The sequence below is a fragment of the Elephas maximus genome, chromosome 12 (genome assembly GCF_024166365.1).
Source record: "Elephas maximus indicus isolate mEleMax1 chromosome 12, mEleMax1 primary haplotype, whole genome shotgun sequence".
In the NCBI taxonomy this organism is placed as follows: Eukaryota; Metazoa; Chordata; class Mammalia; order Proboscidea; family Elephantidae; genus Elephas; species Elephas maximus.
Window position 1 is genome coordinate 18,215,479 of NC_064830.1, and position 13,699 is coordinate 18,229,177.

The following is a 13,699-nucleotide window of genomic DNA, read 5'->3' on the forward strand; positions in this document are numbered from 1 at the left end:
TCACTGGGACTGCCTTTTTTCCAGGTCTTGCAAGTTTTCTACCTTTGAGAGGGTACAGTCTTAACCACTTTTCTATTGCTCCTTTTAGTGGAAAACATTTGGGTTTTCCTTCCCTGACAGGTTTCTGCTTTATACAGGATCTGGCTTTCACAGGGGTGTGTATGTGTATGTATATGTATATACTGCTACAACCACTTTTGAATGATCTTCAGCAAAATTTTACTTGTGTGTGATATTAATGATATTTTTTGATAAGTTCTGCATTTGGTTATATCACCTTTCTTTGGAATAGGCATACATATGGACCTCTTCCAGTTAGTTGTTCAGGTAGTTGTCTTCCAAATTTCCTGGCATAGACAAGTGAGTGCTTCCAGTGCTGCATCCATTTGTTGAAACATCTCAGTTGGTATTCCATCAATTCCTAGAGCCTTGTTTTTCACCAGTGCCTTCAGTGCAGCTTGGACTTCTTCCTTCAGTACGATCGGTTGCTTGATCATATGCTACCTCCTGAAAAGACTGAACATCGACCAATTCTTCTTGGTACAGTGACTGTGTATTCCTTCCATCTTCTTTTGATGCCTCCTGTGTCATTCAGTATTTTGCCCATAGAATACTTCACTATTGCAACTTGAGACCTGAATTTTTTCTTCAGTTCTTTCAGCTTGAGAAATGCAGAGTGTGTTCTTCCCTTTTGGTTTTCTAATTCCAGGTCTTTGTAAATGTCATTATAACACTTTAACTTTGTCTTCTCGAGCCACCCGTTGAAATCTTCTGTTCAGCTCTTTTATTTGATCAATTCCTCCATTCACTTTAGCTACTCGACATTCAAGAGCAAGTTTCAGAGACTCTTCTGACATCCATTTTGGTCTTTTCTTTCTTTCCTGTCTTTTTAATGACCTCTTGCTTTCTTCATGTATGATGTCCTTCTACAACTCGTCTGGTCTTTGGTCATTAGTGTTTAATGCGTCAAATCTATTCTTGAGATGCTCTCTGAATTCAGATGGGATATACTTAAGGTCATACTTTGGCTCTCACGGACTTGTTCTAATTTTCTTCAGCTTCAAGTTGAACTTGCATACAAGCAACTGATGGTCTGTCTGTTCCACAGTCAGCCCCTGGCCTTGTTCTGACTGATGATATTGAGCTTTTCCATCACCTCTTTCCACAGATGTAGCTGATTTGATTCCTGTTTATTCCACCTGGCGAGGTCCATGTATATAGCCGCCGTTTATGATGGTGAATAAGTCCCTGGCCTTGCAAGATTCCATCATTGTTTCTATCACCAAGGCCGTATTTTCCAACTACCAATCTTTCTTTGTTTCTAACTTTTGTATTGCAATCACCAGTAATTATCAATGCAACCAGATTGCCTGTTCAGCCAATTTCAGACTGCAGAAGGTGTTAAAAATCTTCAATTTCTTCATCTTAGGCCTTAGTGGTTGGTGCGTAAATTTGAATAACAGTTGTATTAACTGTTCTTCCTTGTAGGCATATGGGTATTATCCTATCACTGAAAGCTTTGTACTTCGGGATAGATCTTAGGATAGAAACTTAGCCTACCCAAAGCTCCATGGCCTTTCTCTATAAAGTAGCACCTCGTTTTTACATGCAAACACACAAACCTCTCAACTATTTGCTTTTCCTGTTATGTGCAAACTAAGTAAATTAAAAAATACTTATTTGTTAAATCAAACATTTCAACTTAAACTTTATGCTGAGCCCAACATTTAAATAGAGTACAAATTTAAAAAGTATTTCCTTTCTTTTTTTTAAATAACAGGATTCTTATTTTTTTTGTCCCATATGTAATACAGGCTTTTTTTTTTTTTTTAACATAAAAATGCCCTACTATAATGTGGCATTTTTTTCTTCTTTAAAATTTATCGTACAAAAAAAGTAAAAAGAAAATATAATGACTACCTCTATACTCACTCCCCACTTAAGGAAAAAAAAAAAACATCAGAATTAAATGCTGTTGCATTTTTTCAGTTTGAGGAGAGAGTATAAAATTTGCTTCTGCTACTCCAGTCTTCTCAAATGTAGGCTCATCAGATCCTGAGTGCCAAATGACCAGTCCTCTATTTTTTTATCTTGTTTTGTTTGACAGTTCCAACTAATTGATGAATTCACAAATTCTTCTGGAACTATGCGTGCTAAAGTCATTTACATATAAAATTGCTTTAAGCACTTAAAAAAAGAGCCCACAAATTACATTACATCAGATGGTAACAGAATGATGCTAAAAGCAAATGCTAAAAGAATTTCAAAGTAGACCATCTAAAGAGCATTAACTGTCTGTAGGTATTGAACTTAACATACACAAACCTTGACATCTTTTTTTTTTTTTAATTGTACTTTATATGAAGGTTACAGAACAAACTAGCTTCTCATTAAACAATTAGTACATATATTGTTTTGTGACGTTGGTTACCAACCCCACGATATGTCAGCACTCTCCCTTCTCGACCTTGAGTTCCCTATTACAAGTTTTCTTGTCCCCACAGCCTTCAAGTCCTTGCCCATGGGCTGGTGTGCCCCTTTAATCTAATTTTGTTTTATGTGCCTGTCTAATCTTTGGATGTAGGGTGAACCTCAGGAGTGATTTCCTCACTGAGCTAAAAGAGTGTCCAGGGGCCATACTCTCAGGGTTTCTCCAGTCTCTGTCATGCCAATAAATCTGGTCTTCTTTTGTGAGTTAGAATTTTGTTCTACATTTTTCTCCAGCTCTGTCTGGGACCCTCTATTGTGATTCTTGTCAGAGCAGTCAGCGGTGGTAGCCAGGCACCATCTAGTTGTGCTGAACTCAGTCTCGTGGAGGCTGTGGTGGTTATGGTCCATTAGTCCTTTGGACTAATCTTTCCCTTGTGTCTTTGGTTTTCTTCATTCTCCCTTGCTCCAGACAGGATGGGACCAGTGGAGTATTTTAGATGGCTACTCAGAAGCTTTTAAGACTTCAGATGCTACTCACCAAAGTAGAATGTAGAACATTTTCTTTTAAAACTCTTATGCCAATTGAGCTATATGTTCCCCAAGACCATGGTCCCAACAGCCCTCAGCCCAGCAATACGGTCCCTCAGGGAGTCTGGATGTATCCATGGAACTTGTCATGACCTTGCCTTGGACAAGTTGTGCAGGCCTCCCCTGTATTGTATACTATCTTACCCTTCACCAAAGTTACCACTTACCTATTGTCTATTTACTGTTTTTTCATTTCCGCCCTTCCCCTCCCTTGTAACCATCAAAGATTATTTCTTTTTGTGTGTAAACCTTTTTATGAGTTTTATAGTAATGGTCTCATACAATATTTGTCCTTTTGTGACTGACTTATTTCACTCAGTATAATACCCTCCAGATTCATCTATTTTGTGAGATACTTTGCAAATTCATTATTGTTCTTTATCGTTTCGTAGTACTCCATTGTGTGTATGTACCATAGCTTGTTTATCCATTCATCTGTTGATGGACCTCTAGGTTGTTTCCATCTCTTTGCTATTGTGAACAATGCTGCAATGAACATGGGTGTGCATAAAAGCCTAGACATCTTAATGCTACCATTACTGTACCAAAGTTAGATTTGATTTCCTCTAAGAAAATTTCTAGTGTTCAAGGGTAAAGACTTTTCACCACACCCAAGTACTGAGGGATAGTTTATAATTATTCTTTCTAATAGTAACCCACATTTCTCCTTATGGAATATTGTGCTTTCTCCATACCCACTGCCGTCGAGTCGATTCCGACTCATAGTGACCCTACAGGACAGAGCAGAACTGCCCGATATAACTTCCAAGGAGCGCCTGGCAGATTCAAACTACCGACCTCTTGGTTAGCAGCCGTAGCACTTACCACTATGCCACCAGGGTTTCCTGCTTTCTCTATGAATGACCTAAAATCATGAATTTCAAATCTAAGAATTTCACCCCTAGGATCAACTAGTGACTATACAACTGAGTTTTCTAGGATATGGAGTGTCATTTGACACCTTTACTGTTGCTGTCTCCCTAAGCCAAAGAAGGGACCAAGAGTGTAAAATAAATGAGCCATTTGAGAGTAAATGAGCCAACAGAGGAACTCGTTGAAGCTGCGAGGAAACCATGTTTCATTTCAGAAGCTGTAGATGACTGATGAGTCAGACTTTGGTTACTTCAATTGTGGGTTTGGACTTCTGCATATACCAAAAATTACTGAAACAAAGGCCTCAAATTTAAAGAGAGAAACAACTGGAAGAAACATATGTTTGAAAGACTGTTGCTTCTTCACTATGCAAAAACCTAAAACAGCCCTGCCCTAACAAATAATAAAACCAAATTTGCAAGGATCAAGACAATCTGCCAATAATTTAAATGGTTAAATTATTGGCAGACAATAATTTTTTTTAAAGGGTTTTGAACAAAAGTCATTTCCTAAAATGTTCCACATACAAAATCCAACATTTTTTTTTTTTAATAAGGGTAAAATAAAGACATTTTTAGGTTAACGGGGGCCAAGTGAATTTTTTTGCCAGCAGACCTGCACTATAAGAAATGCTCAAAGAAGTTCTTCAGCTGAAGGGAAATGGTACCAGATGGAAATGCAAATGTACAGGAACGGATGAAGAGCAATGGCAACGGAAATGAGAAAAAACTTCCTTGTATTTCTTAAAAAAACCGCCGATTGCTTAAAGCAATGTTAAATAATATAACATTGTGTTATAACATATATAAAAGTAAAATACATAACAACAATCACCTGGGCACATGGAATTATACTGCTGTAAGTTTCTTACTTTTTATGCAAAGTGGTGCAATTATTAATTATAATCAGATTGTCATAAATCAAGGATGTATAGTATAGCACCACCGCTACAAAACTAGTACAAAGAGGTATAGCTAAAAAAAAGTCAATTTAAGAAATAAGATTGAATACTAAAAATATTTGATTAAGTCTAAAGAAGACAAAGAAGAAAGAAAAAAGAAACAAAACCAGATGGGAAAAAGAGAAAAACAAAAAGCAAGATGGTAGACTTAAATCCAACCATATCAATAATGACTTTAAATTTAAAGCACCCCAATTAAAGGGCAGAGATTATCATAATGGATATAAAAGCAAGACCCAACTATAGGCTGCCTACACTTTAAAAGACACAAATAAGTTGAAAATGAAAGGATGGAAAAAGATACACCATGCAACTACTAATGAAAAGAAAGCAGGAGTGGCTATGACACCAGAGGGTATCAGACAAAGTAGACTTCAAGACAAGGGGTTACCAGAAAGAGAAAAAAAAGTGTAATAATAAAAGAATAAATTCAGTGGGAAGATATAATCATCCTAAAATTTATATGAATATGCAAAGAACTGACTCGACGGCAGCTGGTTAAGGGTTAATCCGGCTCCAGAGCCTGTGTATTTATTTTGAAAGATATTTTTAAAGCAATAGGTGGGTCAATTAAAAACTTAAAACATGAGTATCTTTAAGTAAATAAGACTAATCAATATATGTTATCAAAGATCCAGATATAGCTCATGACTTACGTTTGGAGACGGCTCTGTTCTTTCATACCGTATCTCTTCTTCTCCATCTTCGCCTGGTTGTGCCATATGGTATGATCTGCCTTCAATGAAAGTAATGTAGTCTTTGTAAGAACAGAGAGGGCCTGCCAGGATACCCATGAAGTTACAGTTGTAACTTAAATACTCCAATAGGCTTGGCATGCGCCTGCAATTAAAAAACACGCAACTTGTGAGATGTAACATAAGCTTTTGGAAAATGTATCATGGGAATGTTCATCTTTTACCTCACCACTTTGACCATTTCAAAAAAAAAAAAAAAAGAAGCTTTAATTTTCATTTGCATCCATCAAAAAGAATTTAAGCTATCAGGATGTAGTCATGCTCAACAGTGTCTCTGGATATGAGACTTTCTATACGTATCTTTATGAGCAACTAAAAGCCTTTTTACCTAGATTTTTCATGATGAAACAAACTTAAGACGGAGGTGACATGGCATGGAGAGCCATCCCTTACTAGCCACTCATTTACTCATGTAACAAATATAAATAGAGTGCTGACTGTATGTCTGGCATGTTTCAGGGTCTGAAGATATAGCAGTATATGAAACAGAAAAATTCTGCATTCATGGAGTTTATATTACAGTTGCAGGAAACAGATAATGAAAAAAAATATATATATATAAAATATTTTCAGAAATACTAAGTCCTATGAAGCAAAGCAAAACATGGAAAGGCACTGTGTAGGGGAGAAGTGGGTATTTTATTATATTAAAAAGTCAGAAAAGGCCTCTCTGATAAGGCGACATCTGAGCAGAGACCAGAAACAGGTGAGAGAGGGAGTCCTGTGAATACATGAGATTAGCATTCTAGTACAAAACCCCTGAGATGTGGGCGCTCCTGGCAGCATGGAACCTGATGTGGCTAGAGTAGACAGAGGCAGGAGAAAACGTCAGAAGAGAGAGCCAAGGCAAGATCATATAAGGCCATATAAACCATGGAAAGAACTCTGGGTTTTATTCTGATTAAGATGAAAAACTACAGCAGGGTTTTAAAAGACCTATGTTTTAGCAGAATTACTCTTGCCCCTGGGTGTGAACAGGGGAAAGGGTGGAAGTAGGAAGACCAATCAGAAGGCTACTGCAATGATCCCGGTAGGAAACGGCAGCTCAGAGCAGTGGTGAAGTAGTATTCTGGGTATATCCTGGCAGTACAGCTGATGGGGTCTGCTGACGGACTGGATGTGGGGCGTGAGGGAAAAAGGAGTCAAGGATGTCCCAAGACATTTTTAATTCCATTGCCTTGATATCTGTCTAAGTGGCACATAGCAGCTAGAGCTTACCAACTATTCTAGCTCTCAATGCAGGTAACAGGGTGAAAAAAGGTTAGTAACAAAGGACACTAAACTATTTAGACTATATGTAGTCTAAGCACATATAAATGAATTAAGAATGTGTGTTTTTATTTAGGGAGGAGCCCTGCTGGCACACTGATTAAGCACTCAGCTGCTAATCTAAAGGTCAGTGGTTCGAACCTACCAGCTGCTCTGCGAGACAAAGATGTGGCAGTCTGTTTCCCTAAAGATTTACAGCCTTGGAATCCCTATGCGGCAGTTGTACACTGTCCTATAGGGTCACTATGAGTGGGAATCTACTCAACAGCAATAGGGCTTTGGGTTTTTATTTATTTTTTACAACCAGATCCATTAATAAAATCTACTGCCCATGCCAATGATAAACTATCACAAACAAAAGAACACCTAGGGACAGTAAGCATGCTTCTCTAACATTCTAGAATTCCTTCTTCCTCTCTAAATATGGTTACATTGTTAAAAAACAAACACCCTCATATGTACTACATATTATTTTCACTAAGAAAAAGAGAGAAAAACAGTGTTTTCTGGCCACATGACACTCTTCTAGGTTATCACTAAGCCAAAACTCCTTTTTCTTTTCAGAATTATTTTTCTATCTTTAAAAATGTCTCAGACCTAAAGTATTTTCTTACTGGGGCTCAAAATTGATGAGAGCAAAATGTTTCTGGCCAATCTGTTCTGAAACAGAATACTTTTTCACCAAATCAAACACCATGGTAAGTGCTCTGCAATCACAAAGGTACAAAAGAACTTCGTGTACTCAAGCAACAGAGCTCCGTTTTCAGCACCAATTATTTCGAGAGCAGACAATGTTAAGTTATCAAAGCACTGCTCAATCTCACCAAGCCAAACTATGTATCCAGCATGCAAGGACAGGAGATAACAAACCTTAAGCATGAAATCTGCTGATGTAATTCTGGCTTAACTTTCATATTAGGTACCACAAGTCATATTAGATACTGAAGTATGTAACTATAATATTTGCTACTAAATTATAAATTCAAAATGCAATTGTAATATTTCATGTAAGATGTTAAATGAAAGGTTCACTTACTCATTCCATGAATATTTATTTGATATCAACTGTGTGTTCTTTTATGTCAAGGTTTCTCGATTTCAGCATTACTGACATTTTGGGCCAGTCATTCTTTTTTGCAGGGAGGGGTTATCCTGTGCAATATAGGATATTTAACAGCATCTTTGGCCTCTAACCACTAGATGTCAGCAGCGAGCACCACCCCACCAAAGTTGTGACAACTGAAATGTCTCCAAACTTTGCCAATGTCCCCTTGTAGGCAAAATCACTCCGAGTTGTGAGTCACTGTATAGGTGATGGGGATATAATGATACATAAGACAAAGTCCCTGTCCTCACTTAGCTTATAATTTGTGGGGTAAGGAAAGGGACAATTAAAATAAATGTATAACCTCAGGCAATAATACATATTAGGAGGAAAAATAAAGCAGGAAAAAAAAAAAAGAAAGTGCTGGCAGAGAAGGGAGGGTAGCATTTTGACAGGGCGGTCTGTAAAGAGTGAAACGAGGGAGGAGAGTGGAGGTGCTACTGGCCACATTATGTAGGCCTTGTATATTGTGGTCAGAAGTTTGTACTGTATGCTAAATACATGGAAAGCCATTATGGGGTTTTCATCCGGGAAGGGAATAATATAGTCTAATATACATTACAAGGATCATCTGGCTGTTTAGGAGCCCTGGTGGCACAGTGGTTAAAGCGACTGACTACTAACCAAAAGGTCAGTGGTTTGACACCAGCGGCTCCATGGGAGATCTATGTAGCAGTCTGCTTCCATAGAGATTTACAGCGCTGGAAACCCTGTGGAGTCACTATGAGTCAGAAGTGACTCGACAGCGGGTTGGTTTGGTCTGGCTGATAGGTAAAGAGTAGACTGCAGAGGGCATGAGAGAAAACAGGGAGAGTGCCTAGGGAAGTTATTACAGTCACACTAAGTGAAAAATGTTGATGGTCTGGGTTAGGGTGAAAGAACAGAAATGATGAGACGTGGTCAGATTAGAGACATGCTCTAAGGTAAGAGCTGACCTGATTTCCTGGTGAATTGCATTTGAAGTAGCAAAAGGAAGTTTACCTAAGTTTTTCCCCTAAGCAACTAGCGATGAATGGCACTGCAGTTAACTAAGTGGGATAATGGTGGAGGCACAGATGGAAAGGGGAGGGGCGCAAATATTAAGAGTTATATTTTAAACACTTCTCTTTCAGATCCCTATTCACTATCCATGCAGACATACTGAAATGGCAGTCGGATGGATATATAAACACGGAAGTCAGGAGAGAGGCTGAGGTGGGAATATAGATTTAAGAGACTTCAAGCATATAGATGGTATTTAAGGCCAGTGGAATGCATGTGATCACCTGGAGAAGACTGAGAAATCAAGGGCTGAGTCCTAGAGCACACCAATATTTAGTCATAACTGAGACGAAGAAGATTCAGTAAAGACAGGAGAAACAGTGAGCTTGGAAGAAAATCAGAAGAATGTAGCATCCTGGAAGGCAAGTGAAGAAGGTATTTCAAGGACTGAGTGATCAACTGGGTCGAATGCTGCTAAGTGGCTGAGATCATGCCAACCTAGGCTGACAATTAAATGTGCCAAGACTGAGGGCGACTTGAAAGAATGATTTCAGATCAGAAGTAGGAAAAAAGCTTGATGAAGTGGGTGGAGGAGAGAATGGGGCATGAGAAAGTGAAGACAGTCATTACAGACAAATCTCTCAAGGAGTTTTACTACAAAGAAGAGTGATGGGATGGCAGCCAGAGGGAATGTGGGGTTAGCGGAGGTTTTCCCTTTAAGCTGATGGGAACAATCCAACAGAGGGAGAAACTGATGGCAGTGATGGTGCCAAGACAGGAGATAACTGAAGTGAAAAAGAAGGAATCAGGTTCAGTGTAAAAGTGAAAAGTTGGCCTTAGTTTGGATTATGGACAGTTGATCCACAGGAAAGAAGGCAGGTATTTTGTTACAGATGTAGGCACTTTTGTAGGTTTGGCGGTTGCAGGACGAAGCAGAATTGCTTTTAAAAAAATAAATAAAACTTGTGACCATCATAATTGAATGTGGGGAGGGAGTGTTGGAAGTCTGAAAAGAAAGGAGAATATGTAGTCGTCTAAGAAAGCTAGAAAAGGAAGTGACTAAAGAAATGTAGTAGAACTGTTGGCAATACTAAGGGGCACTGGTTGAAATTTGGGGTAAAACTCAAAAAGAGTTCCATCAGCAAGATGTTTTTCCACTGAGCTTTCTTCCACTTTCCAGGTAGGCAGGCAGCTGAATTTAACTAAGTTTGAGGTTTTGCCAGGTGGCTATGTAAAAGGGAAAGTGGAAATGAGAGCTGAGTGTCTATAAACTGAGGGGCTATTGTGATGGATCAAGGACTCTTAAGATCATAGAATCCAGATCAAATGAACCTCTCTTCAATTCAGTATATTAGATTAAGACCCTACCAAGAAATTAGGCTATTCCTTATAAATGAAGTACAAGTCTATTCCAGAATGAATTCCTCAAGTAACAATGAGAAATACTTCACTGGCTCTTCAATGTTTCAAAATACAGCATTTACATGCTATATCAACATATTCTATCTTTGCCCAGTCACTGTCATCAAGCTCCCATCAACCCATTGCCATCGAGTCATCAAGTCATGAAGTTACTGGCCTATAAATGGCAGCTGCTATTATTACTCTGAATTACTACCACCACTGCATATGTGGTCAACAAAGACCCAGGTGCTGTGGTTAGACATGAAGACGATACCATCTTCCTATCTTCATGGAGCTCAGAGCCTGATGTGAGAGAAAATTCAGCAGATTGCCTCATGCTGTACAGGAGGTACACACGGTATGATGGTATATTCAAGGCTCAGTGGGAGTCTTTGTTGCTAACCAAAAGGTTGGAGGTTCAAGTTAACCCAGAGACACCTCAAAACAAAGTCCTGGCAATCTACTTCTGAGAAATCAGCCACTGAAAACCCTATGGACACAGTTCTGCTCTGACACACATGGGGTCACCATGAATCAGTGTTAGCTTGATGGCAACTGGTCTTTCAGGAGTCCCTGGGCGGTGCAAACAGTTAAGCATTTGACCACTAACCAGAAAGTTGGCAGTTGGAATCCACCCAGAGGTGCTTTGTAAGAAAGGCCTGGGAAACTACTTCCAAAAGACCGCAGCCATTGAAAGCCCTGTGGAGTACAGTTCTACTATGAAACACACGCGGCTGTTACGAGTCAAAATTGACTTGATGGCAACTGGAGTATGGGACCCTCCCAAGGGACACCCAGTCTAAACTAGGAAGATTTGGGGAGCAGGGAGGTGTACAGAGGGAGGGACTTTGGTTTTCATGAAGTAGATACCTCTAAAAGGACAAGTGAGCCTTAGCCATGTGAACATGTGAGTAATGAGGGTCCCTATGCACACACAGCACATCAACCGCATGTGGCAGGATACAATTAAAAGGCACGTACCTTACAGCTAAGTCTCTCTGCGATGGAGTTAGTTCTTCATCCTTGCGAAACATCCCTAAGAAACAAAAATAGGTACTTTTATCAGATTTCCCCCCAAGAAAAAAAACGGCATTTTCTCTTATGCTTACTTTCATCACTTTCCTCATTTGAAATTCATGCTATAATCTCCATTTTGGTATAATGATTGTTTCTTCCTTTCTCAACAGTGACTTAATCATGTGAAAGGACCATCATGTAATCCAACATGTCTAGGTTTATATAAAACACACATGTCTGGGAAGTTAAGTCCCTAACGTGACTCCTCTCTAAAGGAGATTAAGTTAAAAAATTGCCAAGTGCTCCCAAACCACCAATCCATTGCCATCGAGTTGAATTCCAACTCGCAGCGACCCTATAGGACAGAGCAGAACTGCCGCATAAGTTTTCTAAGTCTGTAAATCTTTACAGAAGCAGACTGACACATCTTTCTCCCTCAGAGTGGCTGGTGGCTTGAACCGACAACCTTTCGGTTAACAGCTGAGCACTCTACCGCTGCACCCCCAGGGCTCCTCTGTCAAATGCTAGCACTACTTAAGTTACAAATTTATTATCCTTATCATTAGACGCTGTGACATTTCAAAAAGGGGTATTAAATTTTTTCTATTGTTGAATATTTTAAATGACTAAACATCAGGACTATAAACTAGAAGCTCAACATAGAGCAATAAATAATTTCCTTACTTATATAACTCTAACGAATAAAAACTTGTGGCTATTTATCAACTGACTAGAGCCATATGCTTTAAAAAAAATACCCGAACCCAATTTAAAGACCAAAGGAGGACTAAATTAAAAAGCAAACAACACACTTGGAAAATATTTGCAGCAAACATAATAAAGCGTTGTACTTCTTTGTATCCAACCCCAAAAGAACTAAAACTTAAACAATGAGAAAAATAACTTAGATAATGACAAAAGATACAAAAAGACAAATCATAAAAGAAATACAAGTGGCCAATTAACATGAAGTATGTTTACCATTATTCATCATTAAGAAATGTATATTAAAAGAATGAAATGCCATTTCACCTATTACAACTAAACAAAAAATTTAAAGGGCTCTTACACATAGCATGATCTCAGTTGTGTAAGGCACACCCATCTTTTATGTATTATGTATGTACACAAAACAAAGATGAGAAGAAAGTAATTACTGAGAACTTAAAATGTCTCAGGGACTGCTCTAGGTACTGGGGAAATGGCAGACGAAAAAGTAGTCAAATTCTCTGCTTTCATGGCATTTACATTCTAGTAAGGAGACGGAATATAAATAAACTACTGAGACAAAGTGATACTATCTTTCTGTAAACCGGTATATCAAGAACTTCAGAAGTCTTCATATCCTCTGGACCTAGGACTCTTGCATAAGAAATACTTAGAAGTGTGATTCAAGATTACAATAAGAATGTTCACCACAACGTTAGGCATAACGGCATAGGGGGAAAAAAAGGAAATCTATACACACAACAATTACGGCATACGAAAAGAAATAATTGTACGTCTATTTTTAAAAGTAATTTGCATCCATTAAAATCCAGATCACAGATATACACCGAGACAAACACTTGACCGACATTAGATATGAGCCGTACCTAACTATTCCAACTTAAGTACAAATTAGACTTAAAGACAGACTTAGGTACGGAACTAGTTCGTAATCCAGGGACCGCCTGTATATAATATGGTGTTCGCACCACAGCGAAGTCACGTAATGTCCTATTTTCACAGAACGTATTGTGGAGGTTAAGCGATGTGTGACTGTAAGGGGAATGCTGACACGTTGGGAAAATTGTAACCAACGTCACAGAGCAATTTGTATAAAAATTGCTAAAATGGGAACCCAAATTGTGGTGAAAGCTTTTACCTAAAACACATTAAAAAAAAAAAAGTCATGAGGTTTTTTTTTTAATAACTTAGTTTTGTTGTTGTTGAGAATATACACGACATACACCAATTCAACAATTTCTACATGTATAATTCAGTTACACAGATTACATTCTTTGAGTTGTACAACCATTCTCACCCTCCTTTTCTGAGTTGTTCCTCGCATTACCATATACTCACTGCCCCGTAAGGCTTCTATCTAATCTTTCGAGTTGCTGTTGTCAATCCGATCCCATACAAACAGACCTTAAAAGAGCATAACACTCTAGGCAGACATTCTTCACAAGGTAAGCTAAACTATTGTTTGGTTTTAAGGTAACTTCAGGGGGTATTTTCAGTTTAAGGTTTAAAGATGATCTCAGGGCAATAGTTTCTCAGGGGTTCATCAAGCCTCCATAAAGACTGGATTCCATGAGTTGAAAATTCTGT

General features: G+C 38.5%; 1 protein-coding gene across 2 annotated transcripts in view; it reads right to left on the bottom strand.

The window, feature by feature from the left end:
- Positions 1 to 13,699, bottom strand: part of MBOAT2 (membrane bound O-acyltransferase domain containing 2) — a 216,344-nt gene that overhangs the window by 18,746 nt on the left and 183,899 nt on the right. For both annotated transcript variants that reach the window (XM_049904678.1, XM_049904677.1), the window contains exons 6-7: positions 11,348 to 11,402; positions 5,509 to 5,692 (exon numbers count right to left, since the gene is read on the bottom strand). In XM_049904678.1, the coding sequence (XP_049760635.1) occupies positions 5,509 to 5,692; positions 11,348 to 11,402 (239 nt within the window). The remainder of the gene's footprint in view (positions 1 to 5,508; positions 5,693 to 11,347; positions 11,403 to 13,699) is intronic.